At 39.4% G+C, this 18,581-nt stretch overlaps 2 protein-coding genes across 7 annotated transcripts; one reads left to right on the top strand and one right to left on the bottom strand.

Annotated features, from left to right (window-relative positions):
* Nucleotides 1-608: 608 nt before the first annotated feature.
* Nucleotides 609-13,231, top strand: LOC120085982 (RNA-binding KH domain-containing protein). Its single transcript, XM_039042347.2, has 7 exons — nt 609-1,484; nt 1,590-2,021; nt 11,008-11,259; nt 11,956-12,333; nt 12,424-12,497; nt 12,682-12,793; nt 12,864-13,231. The coding sequence occupies exons 1-7, from the start codon at nt 729-731 to the stop codon at nt 13,008-13,010; spliced, it is 2,151 nt and encodes a 716-aa protein (XP_038898275.1). The 5' UTR covers nt 609-728; the 3' UTR covers nt 13,011-13,231.
* A 281-nt stretch (nt 13,232-13,512) lies between these two features.
* Nucleotides 13,513-18,377, bottom strand: LOC120085984 (GATA transcription factor 28-like). Of its 6 annotated transcripts, XR_016531681.1 has the most exons (10): nt 18,088-18,345; nt 17,884-17,931; nt 17,422-17,734; nt 16,687-16,773; nt 16,446-16,606; nt 15,358-15,489; nt 15,156-15,261; nt 14,617-14,696; nt 14,013-14,081; nt 13,513-13,905 (listed from the first exon to the last, which is right to left on the bottom strand). XR_016531681.1 is itself a non-coding variant. In XM_090316974.1 (9 exons), the coding sequence occupies exons 3-9, from the start codon at nt 17,728-17,730 to the stop codon at nt 13,858-13,860; spliced, it is 885 nt and encodes a 294-aa protein (XP_090173100.1). In that variant the 5' UTR covers nt 17,731-17,734; nt 17,884-17,931; nt 18,088-18,354; the 3' UTR covers nt 13,513-13,857. The 6 variants fall into 6 exon arrangements, 4 of the variants coding, with proteins under 4 accessions (XP_090173100.1, XP_038898281.1, XP_038898280.1 ...); XR_005484102.2 differs by lacking the exon at nt 17,884-17,931 and having other exon boundaries at nt 18,088-18,357; XM_090316974.1 differs by lacking the exon at nt 14,617-14,696 and having other exon boundaries at nt 16,446-16,579; nt 18,088-18,354.
* Nucleotides 18,378-18,581: the final 204 nt, after the last annotated feature.

Genomic DNA, 18,581 nt, shown 5'->3' with positions numbered 1-18,581 from the left:
CTAATTTATTAATTAGATTTTTTTTCAGATGGATGAATGCAGTTTGATTATAAATATTGGGAAAGATTAAATTTTATAAAAAGAAAAATAAATAAGATATGGAAAATATATGAAATCTTAGTATTAATCTGCCTGAGATTCACTGATCTTGATGTTAATCTGTCCGAGATTCCAATAGAGATTTTATATATTTTTCATATCTTATTTTCTCAAAAGAAGAAAGATCACATAATATTTTGAAAAATTTCAACCAAAACCATCACTATGTTAGAAAAAAATATTTTTTAATCTAAATTTTGGCGTTGATCTCGAGATCTACGAAAAAATTATTTGAATGAGTTTTTAGGAATGATGCTAACTTTACAAGATGAAAACTCAAATGTGCTATTTTCAATAATTTTCTAATTTCTCACTTTTCATCTATGGTTTAATTTTGAAAAAGTAAAAATATATATATATATATATATATATCTATTTTTAAAATTCGGATAAGAATAAATATGGTAAAAAAATACATAGGAAATATACTTAATTTTAAAAAATAAAAAATAAAAATCGAAATGGTTACTTTTGAATCTTAGCCGTCTGTTTTAAATCCTTACTTCGAGCTTAATTTTCAATGACCCAAAGATTTATTGGATTTTGAATGTGTGGTGATTGGTGGGAAGCCCAGTTTCCGCTGGGATTGACAGTTCAATCGATCAATGCGGTGATCGACACTGCAATCTATGGACACCAATTTCAGCCCCAAACGTCCATCGGACGCCATCTCCGATCCCAACCTTCCCACCGGTCGCTCCGTCCGCCCAAGACAATTACCTCCGCCTCCGCCACTGCCGCCACCAGCATCCGCCACTGCACCGGCGACATTAGGGTTAAACTCTACCTCCAGAGATACCCCCGTTCTTAAACCCTCGTCTCCCTCCGATACCCTCTTTCGCCTCCTTTGCCCAGCGTCCAAGGTTCCCTCCATCCTTCGCCATCTCTGCGATATTCCCGGCACTAGGATCCACATCGACGAGCCTCTTCCTTCATGCGACGAATGCATCATTGTTATCCTCGCCGACTCCCCATCCAAACCCTCGCTTACTAATCGAGGAAATGATAGAGAATTCAGTGAGCACGATATCAGTCGCAACGTCTCTAGTGATGCGGTGGCTGGAGATTCTGACGAGCGGTTGCAGGCGCAGCAGGCTTTACTACGAACTTTTGAGAATATAGTTAGGATGAACGAGGATAGCGAAGAAAACCAAGAGATGCAGAAGAAAAATGCAGATTCTGCTCCAAACGATCGGATTAGCGGTGGAGAAACTGAGGGATTAGTGGTCTGCAGGCTGCTGGCACCTAGTCATCAAGTAGGGCGCGTGCTTGGTAGAGGAGGAAAAACTGTGGAGAAGATTAGGCAGGAGAGTACGGCTCAAGTAAAGATTTTCCCCAAGGATCAAAATCCGGCTTGTGCGTCGCCGCAGGATGAGTTAATTCAAGTAATACGAATGAGTTTCTTCGGCCTGTAACGTCGCACTTGAAATCAAAAGTTTCAGTTATTATTATCAACTGTCTTTTCATTTATATTTCGTCGTGTTTTCCAGATATCAGGAAGCTTGCCGGCGGTTATGAAGGCCCTTTCTTCTGTTTCCGCCTGTCTTCAGGATAACCCGAGGATGGATTCGAGCAACTCTTCCTCCACAAAACCATTAGGGCCCACGTCCCATTCAAATTGTATGCCATTACAAGACGAAGAACCTTCTCCTAAGAGGAAATATGCTAGCCATCATAATGCAGATTATCGCTCAAGGAGTTATTCTTCCATACCAGGACATGAAAATGTTGGAGCTGGTCCAAGAGCGGCTATGGAAGAGGATGTAGTGTTTAGATTGCTATGTCAACCCGATAAAGTTGGAAGTCTAATTGGGAAAGGTGGCACTATCGTACGAGCGTTGCAAAATGAAACGGGTGCCTCTATAAAGATAGTTGATACTCCCGACTTGGATGAACGTGTGGTTATGATATCTGCACGAGAGGTAGGATCTTGTTGAAGCTTCAATTTCCTTGGTAATTGTTGGTGTTTTTGCACGTTAAAGTCAATTCTTGTAAAATTTCTTGCATTAGCTTACATGTTCCATTTTATTTTTATTGCTATTTTGGGTCACTAAACAAAAGGTCTAAGACATTGCAGTTAAGTTGATTGGCATGGAACCCTCTCGTTGTTATTCCTTACCACCAATATCTTCCGCATATGAAGAAATAGATTAAATACTTGTTTAAAAGGAACAAGGAGAGAGGCGAATCGAGTTTGAATTTGAAAGCCCTGCCTTAGTGAAGTAAAGGTTCTCCTTAATTTTCTAGACCACGATCTTATAACTTGTTTGAGTTCATAGAATACTTTCCTTAGCCTACTCACTTGATGAGGTTTGTTTTGGTCTTTACACTCCTTGATGGTTGAAAGGGAAACACATACAGACCAGAAGAAAAGGAACCGGATCTCCCACCACTACTTTTATTATATCCATTATAAGAAATGAGCTTTCATTGAGAAAAACAAAAGAATAAACAAAGGCAGCCAAAAAAAATAAGCCCACAAAAAACAGTCCATACACTAATGGCTGTAATCCATGAACATTAAATCAAGACCATAATTACAAAAAGGCTGGGAAGATGCCCATACAAACATATTAAATCTAGTAAGTATAAGAAGTGTTGGTTGCTATTTTTGAGGATAACATTTTTGGATTCTTAGGTAGTGCTTAGTCAAGTGTCAGAAGTGTAGGTTGCTACTTTTGAGGTTTCTATTGGAAAGAAAATGGTATCATGTGGATACCTTTGAGATGGATTGTGAGATTGAAAAGAGGCTAATGCTCGAAGTACAAGAAACATATGTATGAAGACCTAATACAAAACACCAAAGATAACCAAACACTACAAAAACATTATGAAGAGGAAAGTAAAGCATTCCAATTTAAACAAATATCTTGAATTGATAATTGGCTAAGAGCTTGGAAAGTGTGCACTAGGATGACGCTTTAAGGCAAGCAGAATTCAAACGATCCATCCCTGGAAGTGTCTTATCTTGAAAAGTACGCTGAAGTGATTTCTCTCCCTGGTTTGAAGACATCTTTCACTGAAGAATGGGGAACAAGATCTCCCACCAATAATGTTATCAAGTCAATTCCTTGAGAAGGAAAGTAGATGAGGACACTATTTTTGGATTTATAGCTCAATGCTCAAGGCATCCTTACTTATTCTCAAAATACTTGGATTCTTAGGGTTGTGCTAATGCAAGTGTAAATAGTGTCAATTGCTATAATTCATAGTTATATGGTTTCAATCTCACGTGAAAAGAGAGAGTAAGAAATCGTTCCAAGTTTATTATATTGGTTTATTCTTTTGGCCCATTGTAATTTTCCATATTTTTTCTAAATGAAAGCTCAATTTTTCTATTTAAAAAAACGCTCAGAAGACTAGGAAGTTAAAAGTAGGAGTTTTGGATTTTTGGGAGTGCTGGAGTAGGCTGATTGAAGTTGGGAAAGAATGGAGAAAATGAGATGAAGAAATAAAAGAAGAAAATGAGTTCTCGAGTAAAAATTCCGTGGAGTATTTAGGTTCTTTGCTATCCACCTATTGTTGCCTTATGGAGGCTTGTTATCATAAGGTTGGTTGGGTTTGAGGGTGTGAGGTTGGTTCATTCCCTTCTTCGTATATTGGTCTTCCCTTGCGCATAATCCAATCAGTCATTGTATTGTTGTGGAAAAGATTAAAAAAAGGTTGGCATTGTGGAAGAGGAGTTTCCCCTCATTAGGTGACACACTCACTCTCATTCAATTAGTGTTATGTGCTATTCCTCCCTACTTCCTTTCTCTTTTTAAAATTCATGTGTTTGTGAGTAATGCTTTGAAGAAGCTTATGAGGAACTTTCTTTAGGAGGGGTAGAGTCAGGGAGGAAGTTTCATTCGTTAGGTGGGGGAAGGTTTTGAATAACGTGGATTATGGGGGCTTAGATATGGTAAATTTGAGAGCTTGTAAATAGGCCCTATTAGCCAAATGGTTGTGGTGCTTTTAGCAGGAACTTGATGCTATGTGCCACGAGATTATTGTGAATAAGTTTGGTTCATTCTCCTTCTAAATGCACCCTGAATGAGGGTTATGGCAATTTCAGGTCTCCCCTCATGTCTCAATTTATTCATTGAACACACTCTTATGGGAAGATTGGTGGCTAAGTGAGTCTCCTTTCTTCTACTTTTCCCTGTTTATACCATTTTTCTTTAAATGCTTCAGTGGCTGTTGTTTTGGCTTCGCTTGCCCCCCTCTTTGAGGTTCCTTCCCTCATTATCTTTCAGGGGAACGGGCAAGGTGATATTATTGGTCTTTTTTCTTTGTTGGGGTAGGTTAATATGTTTTGTTCGGAAAAGGGATGTTCACCTTTGGTGTCCTAGCCCTTCGATGGGGTTTTCTAGTCACTCCTTTTTCCTTTTTCTTGTCAACCCCTAACTCTTGAATGAGTCGGGTTTTGCCATGGCGTGGAGGATGAAAATTTTCAAGAAGTTTTTTATCTGGAAGGTTCCCCGTGGTAGGGTGAATATGTAAGATCCTCTTACACACTCGTTCGATCTTTTCCTCTGCAAGCTCAATAACAGAGCACAAAACAGAGCAACAAAAAAGAAAGAAAACAGAAAGAAGAAGAAGAAGAAGATAGATGGATGAATATTCTGCACTTTCCTTGCTATTATTTATATATGGTTTCTTCCTTACAAACAATCGATCTTCATCACTAACCCTTCCCCAAAATACAGCAACCCTCCTCTCAAAATTACTCTCCTCTGCCTTGCCAAAAGAAGAAAACTACAACAAGGAAATTTCTAGCACCTTAGAGAGAGCTGGCTTTCTCTCCTACCTAAAAGTTCACTCACTTTTAGAAAATTCTTTCCTTATCTCTGCGACTGATCCCTCTGCCTTTTTGTAACCAATTCGTGGTCCCCTCCTTCTGTTCTCTCATCCCAACTCGTGGTCCCCTCCACCTTTTCTCCCACCTTCTTTCCTTGCTCTTCATTGGTTGTTTTGACATTTCCTTTTTTACCCCTTCTTTTATAATGTAAATTATTTGAGGCCTTACAATACTCCCCGTCTCGAAATGAACCTTGTCCTCAAGGTTGAAATGAGGGAACTTTTGATTGAGTAGACTCACATCTTCCCAGGTTGCTTCATTTTCAGACATCCATTTTACTAACCATTCGTGTGTTGCCATGCCTCCATTCCACCTTACCCCCAGGACAGTTTTGGGTTCAGTCTGTAGTTCGAACTCTCCAGTTAACCTTGGAGGGTGTTGTTGGACCTACTGATCTTGTCCCAGTTTCTTCTTGAGTTGAGAAATATGAAAAACATTATGTATTTCAGCCTCTGGTGGCAAACTCAGCCTATAAGCTACTTCTCCTATTCGATCAATTATTTTATACGGCCCATAGAACCTTGGAGCTAGCTTCTCGCTTCTTTTCTTAGCCAATGTCTTCTGTCGATAAGGCCTTAGCTTCAAATATACCTCTTCTCCTACCTCAAATTTCAGTTCTCTCCTATGTTTATCGGCTTGCTTTTTCATTCTATTCTGGGCTATGGCCAAATTCTCCTTCAAAGCATTGAGTGCTAAATCCCTCTCTTGTAGTTGTTGTTCCACAGTATTATTGAATGTTCTCCTATCTCCATAGTTGATTAAGGGTGGTGGTGGTCTCCCATAAACTGCCTGGAAGGGGGTGGTTTTAATGGAAATATGAAAGGTGGTATTGTACCACAATTCTGCCCAAGCCATCCATTTGTTCCACTTCCTTGGTTGCTCATTGCAAAAACAACACAAATAGGTCCCCAAACATCGATTTACCCTCTCCGCTTGTCCGTCAGTTTGTGGATGAAATGATGTACTTCTTTTAAGTTTCGTCCCCGTCGTTGAAAACATCTCCTTCCAAAAGTTGCTCACAAAAAATTTGTCTCGATCGGTTAAAATGGACAGAGGTACTCCATGGTGTTTTACAACTTCCTTAATGAATATCTCAGCAACTTGCTTTGCTGAAAAAGGGTGTTTCAGAGGGGTGAAGTGAGCATATTTACTCAATCGGTCTACCACCACCATTATAGCATCATATCCTTCAGCTTTTGGTAACCCTTCCATGAAGTCCATGCTCCAATCTTCCAATATCATGTTAGGAATCGGGAGAGGCTGAAGTAAGTCTGCTGGTGTGAGTGTCTCAAACTTGTTCCTTTGACAAATTTCGCAACCTTCCACGTATTTCTTTACATCTGCCTTCATTCCCGGCCAGTATAGTTTTCCACTCATTCTTTTGTACGTTCTCAAGAACCCCGAATGTCCTCTAACACCGAATCATGAAAAGTATGCAGCAGTGCAGGGATTAAACTAGATGTTTTAGATAGAACTAACCTGTCCTTGTAGGTTAGGCGATCGTGCTGCCATTTATATTTTGGCATTCTCTCCGGGTCTTCCTTCAATGTGATGATGATTTTCTATAATTCCTCATCCTCCTCGACTTCCTTCAAAACCACTTCAACATCGATAACAGTAGGTGCTGATTGGGTGCACAATTCCCCTTGTTCTCTCACTCTTGATAGGGCATCTGCAGCTTTATTTTGCAACTCGGGTTGGTAAGAATCTCGAAATTGTAACCAAGCAGTTTGGTTAACCACCTTTGGAATTAAGGCTGTACTTCACGCTGTTCTATCAAAAATTTCAAGGCCTTCTGGTCTAGAATCACAGTAAACTTGCTTCCCAAGAGGTAGTGCCTCCATTTTTCTACTGCTAACACTACTGCCATCAGCTCTTTTTCGTAAATTGACTTCCCTTGGGCCCTTGCTGACAATTTTTGGCTGAAGTAGGCTATAGGCTTCGAATCTTGGGAAAGAACCGCCCCTAGGCCAGTCCCTGATGCATCCGTTTCAATCACAAAACTCTTGGAAAAATCAGGTAGAGCTAGTACGGGTGCAGTGACCATGGCTTGCTTCAGATTCATAAAGGCTTGATTGGCTTCCTCACTCCATTCAAATGCATTTTTTTGGAGGAGTTTGGTGAGAGGGGCTGCTATGTTCCCATATCCTTGCACAAAGCGTGTATAATACCCTGTAAGCCCTAAAAACCCTCTCAGTTCAGACACATTCTGAGGTTGTGGCCATTCCCTCATCACTTTAACCTTCCCATTATCAACTTCTACTCCATTCGATGATATCTAATGGCCCAAATATTGGATCCTCGCCTGAAAGAAGGTACATTTTTTTTTATTTGCATACAGCTTGTGATCCCTAAGCACATTGAAGACCACTCCCAAGTGTGTTTCGTGTGTAGATAAATCAGGACTATATACCAATATGTCATCAAAGAAAACAAGTACAAATTTACGTAGGAAAGGTCGAAAAACCTGGTTCATCAATGATTGAAAAGTAGCTGGTGCGTTGGTGAGTCCAAATGGCATGACAAGAAATTCATAGTGACCTTCATGCGTTCGAAAAGCTGTCTTCTCAATGTCCTTCTCATTCATTCTGATTTGGTGGTACCCTGACCTCAGATCTAGCTTAGAGTAGACTATTGATCCGGGGGGATATAGCTCAGTTGGTAGAGCTTTGCTCTTGCAATTGGGTCACTGTTGCTTGATTTAACTTCCTATAGTCTACACAGAACCTCCATCCTCCATCTTTCTTCTTAACTAGTAGGACCGGGCTGGAATATGGGTTGAGGCTTGGCTAGAAGATCCCTGCTCTCGACATTTCCTCCACCAACTTCTCAATTTCTTCCTTCTGGCAGTGGCCATACTTATATGGTCTTACATTTATTGGCTTCTGATCCGTGCTTGTCAAGATGCGATGGTCATACTCATACTTATATTGTCTTACATTTATCTCCTCAAATATGTCTTGATTTTCTTCGATTAAGGCCCTGATCATAAGTGGAAGTTCCCCTGACCGTTTGAGTTCCTCTTCCCCTTCCTTCTTGTCCTCACTGTCATACTCATAGTTTTGAAATTCTACTAAGAAGCCTTGGTCATCTTCTTCCCACGATGTTGTGAGAGTCTTGATGGAAATCTCAGCCTTGGTTAGGGATGGATCACCCTTCAAAATGACCTGTGAATTCCCTGCCATAAAAGACATAGTTAAAGATGGCCAATGTACTCCCATGAATCCGGTTGTACACAACTAAGGCATCCCTAGGACCACATCCATCTGTCCCAAATCAATTGCCAGAAAGTTAGTCTTCACTCTGAGGTTGGGTAGTTCCAAGTTAATGGCCTTGCAGATTCCTCCCCCTTTTATCATGTCTCCATTTCCAATGACTACAGAGAACTTCTTGTTCATAGGTATTTTTAATTCGTTAACTAACCTTTTATGCAGAAAATTGTGCGTGGCTCCGCAATCAATTAGCACTAGAACCTCTTCTCCCTTCATTTTCCCTCTCAGTTTCATCGTCCCCCTGGCTGACAGGCCATAGATTGATCTCAAGGCAATTTCAACCGTTTCCTCTTTTTCTTCTTCCTCCGGTGGTTCCCCTTTTTCCTCCTGTTCCAGATCAGGTTTTTCATTCTCATTGGTGATGAACAACATCAATTCCCGGTTCTCCTTCAGCTTGTATCGGTGGCCTGGGCTATATTTCTCATTACAACGAAAACACAATCCCTTATCTAGCCATTTGCGAAACTCACTATCCGACAGTTTTTTCATGGATGGTTCCTTCTTCACAAAGTTGTTCTTCACTGGTAGGGTAATTCTTTTCGTTCCTTGTGTCTCTGCACTCTTCCCGCTCTTCAGAGTTAGACTATCCCTGCCTGGGCCTTCCTTCTTGCACGGCCCCACGACTCCCAGGTCTGCTAGTGCTATCTTCAGGGCTACATTGCGGTCACTCACTAGTTGGGCTTCATACATGCATTCTTCAAGTGTAGTTGGCTTTCTACTGATAACTTCGGCCCTCAAGGTTGGTTCCAGCCCATTAACAAATGCGTCTCGAAGGACTTCTTCAGCTAGGTCGGGCAAGGGTGTTGAATATGTGACAAATTTCTTCACATACTCTGCATAAGTCCCTTCTTGCCTTATTCTCAACAATCTCGCGCCTAAACTTCCCTCTCCGATAGGTCTATAGTACTTGAACATCCTCTTTTTTAGTTCTTCCCAAGTTCGAATAGGTCTCCGGTTGTGGCTCCATCTAAACCAATCTACCTCCTCCGGCCCAAAACTGATGATAGCAACCTTGACTTTCTCTTGATCCGACAGTTCATGTATCTCAAAGTAATGCTCTGCCCGGTACACCCAAGATTCAGGGTTCTCACCAGCGAAAACGGGTATTTCCAGCCTCTTATACTTTTATCTAATCCTCCTCCTCCATTGCTCGTATTTGACTCTGATTCATCAGCTTTCCCTTTCATTTTCATCCTTCTCCCATCAGAAACGCCCGATTCCTCAGCCTTTCGAGCTGCATTGCTTTCTCTCATTTCTTCTGTCAGCTTCTCTATGTTTTTGCACAAACCCAGCAGCATTTCTTTCATCTCCGAAACCTCTTTCTCATTTTTTTCCAGCCTTTCTTCCACTTGTTTCTGAGCCATCGCTTGTGTACGCCCCAGAATGAAGCGGGCTCTGATACCACTTGTAAGATCCTCTTACACACTCGTTCGATCTTCTCCCCTGCAAGCTCAATAAACAGAGCACAAAACAGAACAATAAAAAAGAAAGAAAACAGAAAGAAGAAGAAGAAGACAGATGGATGAATATTCTGCACTTTCCTTGCTATTATTTATATATGGTTTCTTCCTTACAAACATTCGATCTTCATCACTGACCCTTCCCCAAAATACAGCAACCCTCCTCTCAAAATTACTCTCCCCTGCCTTGCCAAAAGAAGAAAACTACGACAAGGAAATTTCCAGCACCTTAAAGAGAGTTGGCTTTCTCTCCTACCTAAAAGTTCACTCACTTTTAGAAAATTCTTTCCCTACCTCTGCCTTTTTGTAACCAATTCGTGGTCCCCTCTTTCTGTTCTCTCATCCCAGCTCGTGGTCCCCTCCACCTTTTCTCCCACCTTCTTTCCTTGCTCTTCATTGGTTGTTTTGACATTTCCCTTTTTACCCCTTCTTTTATAAGTGTAAATTATTTGAGGCCTTACAGAATATCTTGGACAGGGTGCCTAGGGAAATGCCTAACTTAATGGGGTTGTGGTGTTATATTCTTTGTAAAAGGGCTGGTGAGAGCGGTTTGGGAGCAATTTGGGTGGTTGTTTAATTTGGGCTGGTGTGTCCCTGTGCCGTCAAGGATTGGACGTCAAGAGTCCTTTTAGTGGAGGAGGTTTGAAAGATAGAGCCAAAGTACTTTGAAGCAATGTGCCAAAGGCAATTTTGTGGTCGCTGTGGAAGGAAAGGAGTGCTAGAGTTCTTTTTTGTAAGTGTAAATCTTTTGTTTATTTTTGTGATGCTGTACAGCTTACGACCTCTAATTAGAGTAACCCTCACAATCCCTTTTTTATAATTACACCACTCACACGATCAACCTAGATTGGAAGGTCTTTTTGTAATTTTTGCTTTGGTGAGGGGACACTTGTTCCCCTTGGCTTTTGGGTCTATTCTCTGGTTTCTTTCGCAATGAAGCTTCTTGTTGTTTCTTAAAATAATAATAATAAATTCTCTCGTGTTGCTCCGCAAAAATACCACCCCTTGAAAGGGGGGAAGTCTTCCTCGTGCATTAGTTATACTTGGATTAATTTCTGAGAAGTTCATCCATCTATTTGGTTGTATATTTCACGTTACCTTTTGGATCTTTGACACCCTCTTTTCCTTGACTAGGATTTTTTTTTTTTTTTTTGTGGTTCACCTTGACTAGGAGTATTAATTCGTGCATTATACCTTTTGTTCCTAACAACTGTATTAAGCTTTCTTAGACCTGTTCAAATTACATACTGTGCATTTGCTCCATTCCTTTTCAAAAGAAAAAAAAAAACTGTGCATTTGCTCTTTTCTTCCCCCTTTTTTCCTTAATTTATCCCAGAGTTTGGAGCAAACATATTCTCCTGCACAAGAGGCTGTTATACGTGTACATTGTCGAATTGCAGAAATTGGATATGAACCAGGTGCTCCAGTTGTTGCTAGACTGCTTGTACACGGACAACAGATAGGTTATTTGGTGGGTCGAGGAGGCCATATTATTAATGAAATGAGAAGAGGGACTGGTACTAGCATTCAGATATTTCCCCGGGAGCAAATTCAAAACAGTGGACCTGTGAATGATGAAGTAGTACAGGTAATTCACATCCTCTAACATGACCTTCCCAAGCTTGCTTTACAATCTTTCTTGCTGATAAATATATATGATTATGGAAGTGATCATCTTGTACGTTTTATAGTCTGCATTGTCCTTCCTATTCATAAAAAAAAAATGCTCCAGGGCAAATGTTGCATGGCCATTTGGTGGTCTATATGATAGTTAAGATACGTATATTATAGCAGAAACGCTTCTTTTCTTAAAATAAAAAAGAAATGAGAAGAATCTTAGCATGAACGCTCATATTGTCCTTCCTTTCATGTAAGGACTGCATGATTGTGTGACTAGTCCAAAGCAAATGCAGGAGAATGAATATGTTTGCACATACAAGTAAACTGACTTATGGGCAGCCACCTTCCTCTTTTGTTATCTGTTTCAAATTAAATCACACCTCGCAGGTCATTTCTCTATTATTATATCTTTTTTTCCAAGTAATGGATCTATTGCAACATGTATGAGTGCTGACCTTCAATCTTGTAAGCATTTCAATGGCTTGTAGTGACCAGTAAAAGAAGTCACTACCACGTTAAATTGATATTTGTTCACTAAATTAATTTATTTCTTTTCAAAATATGGCAAGGAATCTTTATTTCTGTGTAACTTTACTTCCGCACTAGTCCAATTTTCTGTTGAAACCTGATTATAACTAATGGTTATTACTAATGTTCATGGCAGGTTATTGGAAATTTGCAGTCTGTACAGGATGCTCTGTTTCACATAACAAATCGACTTAGAGACACTTTATTCCCAATGAGACCACACGTACCTAACTTCAACAATCCATCTTACTTGTCTCCTCTCCCGGGAACACCTCCTCCCTTATTTAGGCCGGGAAATAATGCACATTCCCCCGGATGCTATCCTTCTCAAGCTGGAGCTCTTCATGGGATGGAACGTCTTCCTTTCCATTCCCACCCACTCGATCATCAGCCTCCATATTCTCATAATATTAGTTTCGGTGGTAATAACATGGATGGAGTTCCATATCCCCATGGTATTGAGAGACCAGGGCCAGGTTCTTTTGAGAGACCTCCTAGATCGTGGACTCCTCAGGTCATTGCTCTTACTTTCTAAGAACCCTAGTTTCTTTGTTGTGTTGAACTGACTGCAAAACATGTTTGTTTGTTTGTTGAGCACATTCAGGTTAGTAGCGAAATACCCAAGGGACCGACTGATGTTGGTTTTGGCATGGTTTCAAGAAATGAGTCCTACAGCAGGTAACTAATCTTTTTTATGAACTTTAATCTTGGATTCAAGGAATTATCCTTACCTGTTGTATTTGAGCCGCCCGCTGACTTCGGAAGATGGTTGCATTTCGACACTCTTCATGATGCTACCTCGTAAACTTGGTGTTCACGGCTTAAGGGTTTATTTATTGGTTTGAATTATATTGTCTTTCAGCGGGGGTCCAGCTCATTTCATGGGAGGCACATCTATGGAGATGGTGATTCCACAAACTTTAATTTGTCACATCTATGGAGAGAACAGCAATAACATTGCTCATGTTCAGCAGGTTAGTCCAGTGCGAAGTTGGGCACATATTGTGTTTTGCGTTTAATGTGTTTTGTATATTACGGTGGCAGATATCAGGGGCAATGGTTGTGGTTCATGATGCTAAACCTGGAATGTTTGATGGTAAAGTGATCGTGTCAGGCACACCAGATCAGATTCGAGCTGCCCAAAGACTTGTCCACGCCTTCATCTTGTGCGGGAAGACGCAACCCTCATGAACCTACTAAAACACCGCATGAAAATTGAATTTTGTCTCAAAAGTTTCAACGGGAGTTTCCAAATGGATGTAAACCAAAACATACATGTGGGTATTAGGGTGCTTTCTAATTTAGGTAAAGAGTTTGAATCCATTTCACCCTGTTCCAAACATGTTTTCCAGCCACCTTGGCAAGTGCTCAATGTAGAAAACCAATAAGAAAAATACGAAGTGTTCATCTTATTTCGTAGGGCAGAATTTGTAGTAATCGTGTTAGACTCGTGATTTCATTGTCAAAATTTGCATCATCCAGAGATTGTATAGTGATAGAATAAAAGGAAAAAAATTTGGGGCATTTTCCCCAAAGTGTGTGTGCTTTTGTGGTTTGCTTCACAAGTGATCCAGGGACGAAGGTAACCTCTTGGGCCGTCGGTATAAAGGCAAAAATTTTGTGTTTGAATTTTAACCCGACACCTAACGTAGTGCCAGCCATTGGAGGAAAATTCTGTGGAAGAGACAATACAGGACAAAAATAGAATCGGATTTTAAAAAAAACGTCCATTGTACACCCGCAGGAAATGATAATTTACAAGATTCTAGGAATTGATAATTTGAAATGGTTCGCAGTATGATAAAACAAGAGGCCAATAAATTAGTACGCGTACACGGTGCCCTTGATTCCAAGATGAATTAGCCAGCTTAGAAGATAAACAAGGGTTTCTCTGTCGATGGGTGTGAATATTCATATCCATCAGTGAAATTTTAAATCTGTCAAATGTCGATTAACCCGTTTCAAACTAATCTCTGTAGGAGATACGTATGATTTTTGCTAAATTCTGCAGCAGGAATCATAAACATCTGTCACAATTCTAAACACCATTTGGGTTGGACTCAGAATCTCCATTCTGCACAGCATTCTAAAACAAAATTTGAATGAATTGACGTAATCAGCAGTGAGAACAGCACGAAATTTGAACGACTGCAAGAACCATAGTAAAGACAGACAACATAATCAACACTTCACCTCATTTCTATTGAAGGTTGCAGTTTGTCCACCTTGATTTGGAGCTTTTGAGAGGTCCCGGAGAGTTCCCTTAACAGTCCAGCGATACAAATTAGAAGTAATAGAAACAAAAACATAGAAAAGAATTGCCAAGGCCAAAAGCAGAGCTGCTAAATGCTCATTTTCAGGCTCGTGCATGGAAGACCTACAAATTGGTTTAAACCACCGTTTTAAATGACTTCTATAGGCTTTCTACGTCTAATTACGAAAGAAAAAGGTAATTTAGATCCACAATACCATTAATAAATATTACCACAGCAAAGCCAATTCAGAAATATTTGCCTTTAAATGACTTCTATAGGCTTTCTACGTCTAATTACGAAAGAAAAAGGTAATTTAGATCCACAATACCATTAATAAATATTACCACAGCAAAGCCAATTCAGAAATATTTGCCTTTCTACCCTACCCTCCTTACACAAGGGAGGTTTTTTTTTGTAAGTATGTCACAAATATGACTTCCCCTTGTAATCTATTTCATCAATCAATGAAATGGTTTTCATTTCCTATCCAAAAAAACAAAGATAAAAGAGAGAGGGAAAAAAAATTCTTCACTTCAAATTACCAATGCCAAGCTGGAGCTCCCTTCCTTTACAAAATAGAAAACCCTTTTGCAGTTAGCCAAGCCATCTTGTTACTTATGACCTTCAGAAAGAAACATTCTAAAAAGCTTCTCATCAAAGGAACAAATAACAGATGGGGAGATTGGAAAGAATGGCTATGCCTTGTATATGATTGATTGAGGCTCCCCACTCAAGATGTAGTGGATTTCCTCCATCTTTGGAGCCTACTACTCTCAATTTTCAAGGAGATAATAGCTCAGAAAGAAGAGGATCTAGAGTCATCATTGAGGAGAAGACTGAAATGCAGTGGATTATTGCCCATGCTTGCCACAAATGTTAGAGGCCAAGAAAGATCAATCTATAATTTATCGACAGTTATGTCCAAGATCTCAGACTTGCTAAAGTTGTTATAATTCTTTGAGCTTAAAACACAAGATAATACACATTTTCAAAAGAAATATCATCAGATAAAAAAGTTGCCTTTTTATTATTTTGGGTGGGGGGAAGAAGAGAAATGAGAAATGAAGTTAATGTTAGTTACCTTGTTTGCCCACATGAGTCCGCAAGCATTGCAAAGGGTTCTTGGCCCATCTGGTCCACGTCGCATCATTGGTGTTGACTTCTCACTAATACCACAATGTCGGCAACTACAAGCCAGTAATTAGAAGTGTGAATCGATCAATAAAGTAACAAGTATGACTCTTTAAATAGTAATCAATCTGGAAATTGTAAATAGAACTAACAGAATCTCCTGTTGTTGGGATCCATTTCCATCATTACTCCAACCCTCATTTGGTTCCCAACTTGCTATGGCCAATGATGAATCTTCATGAATGGGTTTAGAAGATGTGAACTGGCCTTTATTACGCTGCATCCTATAAGAGTAAGAACAATGAGATGAAAACAATAAATATAAGCTCAGTGATCTTTTTGAATTTGCCAATAACTTTTATTAACCTAACCCAGTTACAAAGAGAAAGCCTATATAAGAAATTCATCAGCATTCAAACAAAAATAAGTTCAACTCCTTGTGACAAAGCATGCAAGATGCAGTTTTCAAAGTTTAGTCAAAGTTTCCTCAGCGAGTATGAAACTACAGTTTAGTGAGTCAAAGTTTTCAGTTGCACTTATAATCATTGAATCAGTAAATCAATGGGTTAGATGTGCAGTCTATAACAAATTTTCTTCTCCAAAATTAGAGTCAGTAGCTATTTGAAATCATGTGGCAGTTTTAAATTACTTTTTTAAAAGGTGTGATTGATTTTGAATTGGAAGTAAGTTGGTTTCAGTTTTCTGTTTCGAAAAAATAAAATAAAATAAAATAGTCAGTAGACAAACCACCAACTGAACTATTACTAGGAACTCCGAGTACCACACTGGATACTTGACACAACTTCGAGACTAATTCCAAGTCAGACACTACCTAAACCTGTTTCCAGCCCCTAAAGCCCCTCTTCAATTCTCATAAAGAGGCATAATGAAACTAACCTTACAGGCAGTGGACAAAACTTTGCTAATTCAGAGAAAGAGAGGAATCATCAGGTTGAAAGCCAGTGGACAAAATAAAGATGCATAAAGTATCCATTGATCATGTCATCAGAATTTTACACATTCTGATCATTTGAATCCCCAGTTCAACAAAACTACATTGCACTATACAGCTTCAACCATCAGCTGAAAACCATGTTTAAATCAAACTAAGCCGCATAATAGGAACATACAGCTTTAACTCCCAACTCTTGGAAGAAAATATAACCCTATTGAAGGTGAAATAATAGAAGACTTGAGGGGAAAAAAATAATCCAACCAACAATAAAGGAAGGTGAGATACCTAAGTGCTACCTCTTTACGAACTGTATACCGAATTTTCTTGTCAAAATTTCGTTCCTTTCGCTTTTCACGAAATCTAATCAAAGAAGCTAATCTCTGAGGGACACTTAGACGTGGGGGGATATTGGCAAGTGCCTGGTTAAACGCTTCATCAGTGAGATTCTACAGATGAGATAACATGTCATTCTTTAATAGATAGCACAATAAAATACAGGTAAAATGTGATATGAAAAAATACATACCCTATCATTTTGTTGATTGGTTATTGGGATTGACGGAACACGCAAAGGTACTTCATGACCTCCCAATAATAATAACACGGCTTGAACCTGACAAGGAGTTCTTTAGATTATTTTGAAAATGGGAAACCATCAAACCAATATAAAAACAAACTACATAAGCTAACTAATGCACTAATAGGTACGTGTGAAATTGCTAACAGGAATTTCTTTAGATAAGCAACTAATATTTCTATCTGGTCATAAAAATGATAATTAGGGTAACTTGCTTGCACTTCAAATAACAGCAAGTTGTAATAAAGCCTGTTTCGGAAAAGATGAGTTCTTAAGAATTGGCTGGAGGAACAATAAATTAAAATTAGAAACGTACGGAAGGAATTTTAAATTAACGCCGAGTAGTGGCAAACAAGAATCTACCATACTAACAGAAAATATACTGAGCTGGGGTGTCCAAAGATATTTAGGGGGTAATCCATTATCAGTAAATTTCAGTCTATACTTTGATAAACTTAACCTCCATTGGAGCAAAGAAGTGAGGACGTTCTTAGCTCATCGAGGACCAATCTGACTCAACAATGTTTTCAGTGTTGCAAACTACGAAGAGATCTCGGAAAGGTAATAAATTTTGCAAATGTTGTGTTGTCTCAACCTCAAGATATCACTTGAAAAATTCTCTAAAGCGTTTTTAACTTCATACAGCTACGGAAAAAACGAACACGAGAAGAAGAACGAATAAACCTTTTCGGGCGAGACGGAATCGAAAACATAAACTTGACCCTGATAAGACAGGCTGAGCTGGTCGCAGTTATCGCCACCTCGATCCACCATTACACCACGATTCTCGGCAAGATCGCCATGGTCCGATTGAACTTCCCTTTCCCCAACCATAATACCATGACCTTCATTTTCATGTTCATCAGCCAATCCATCCCCATTACTCATATAATGCAAGTCATGATGTTCCTGGTCTTGCACAGATTGTGTGTGCATCGAATGCTGTGCATGGCTAATATGCATCCGTCCATCGCTCGCATGAATACTGTCCATCTCACTGCTCCCGCCAAAACACGGGAAGAAAAAAAAAACCTCGATTAACCGTTGACAAGTTATTGCGCAGGTCCATCCTAACCCTATCAATTCAATGCTAGACACGCAATAAACAATAAGTGACCAAAAAGAAGATTATCAGTGAGTGCATACGAGGATATAGAGTTGATAGTTCAAAACCAAGTTCGAAGTTCTTTATGCCTAACACCATGGCAATGTGTTGTGAGCTGAAGAAGTCAATTTCCTCCATTTTCGGAAAAATAAACTCGGGAAATGAGAGAGAAAGGGAGAAGGAGAGGGAGCGATCAGAAGCGAAGGGTGGTATAAGAAGATGAATTGAGATTTGGTTGAAATTACCATCAAAGGGAGTGGATAATCCAACAGACGAACACAAAATCCGCAACACGATGAATGCAATCTCCTTGTTCTGGTGCGAAGTAGCTTTGAAAAGAAGAAGATCGACGATCACATTGCTTTTCAGGTGGATGATCTCTCCTCGGGTAGGGGAGGGTTGAAGATGCGATCTAAACCAATTGGGATCAACGGCGGATTGAGCTCGGAGAGAAGAAAGAAGGTTCTAGAAACTAGCGACAGACGTGCCTCTGAATGTCCCCCGCTTGCCGTTTTAACACATATTTTGATTCGGGATTTTAATAGCATGCGAGTTTGTAGACGTTTTTGACCCGGTTGCTCTTTTCTTCGTTTTTGGTTTTTTGTTTTTAATTTTTTTAAAATAATATATTCGTAACTCTTTTTTATTTTTTGTTTTCTAAAAATTTAAAACTAAAAATATGCTTGTATTATAAATATATTAAATTATATGTACATGTCAGACCTTTAATATTAATATT

The sequence above is a fragment of the Benincasa hispida genome, chromosome 9, assembly GCF_027475165.1.
Source record: "Benincasa hispida cultivar pf3 chromosome 9, pf3_genome.v1.1, whole genome shotgun sequence".
Lineage (NCBI taxonomy): Eukaryota > Viridiplantae > Streptophyta > Magnoliopsida > Cucurbitales > Cucurbitaceae > Benincasa > Benincasa hispida.
Note: the sequence above shows the minus strand (reverse complement) of the source record. Positions and strands in the feature narration are given on the sequence as shown.

Excerpts from the sequence above, each read along its gene's own strand:
- LOC120085982 (XM_039042347.2), top strand. The coding sequence starts at position 729 with ATGGACACCAATTTCAGCCCCAAACGTCCATCGGACGCCATCTCCGAT. Across the intron at positions 2,022-11,007 it reads TTATGATATCTGCACGAGAG|AGTTTGGAGCAAACATATTC; the intron begins GTAGGATCTTGT and ends AATTTATCCCAG. Across the intron at positions 12,794-12,863 it reads ACATTGCTCATGTTCAGCAG|ATATCAGGGGCAATGGTTGT; the intron begins GTTAGTCCAGTG and ends TTACGGTGGCAG.
- LOC120085984 (XM_039042352.2), bottom strand. The coding sequence starts at position 17,730 with ATGGACAGTATTCATGCGAGCGATGGACGGATGCATATTAGCCATGCA. Across the intron at positions 15,262-15,357 it reads TCCCAACAACAGGAGATTCT|TTGCCGACATTGTGGTATTA; the intron begins GTTAGTTCTATT and ends ACTGGCTTGTAG. Across the intron at positions 13,906-14,012 it reads CAACCTTCAATAGAAATGAG|AATGCTGTGCAGAATGGAGA; the intron begins GTGAAGTGTTGA and ends ATTTTGTTTTAG.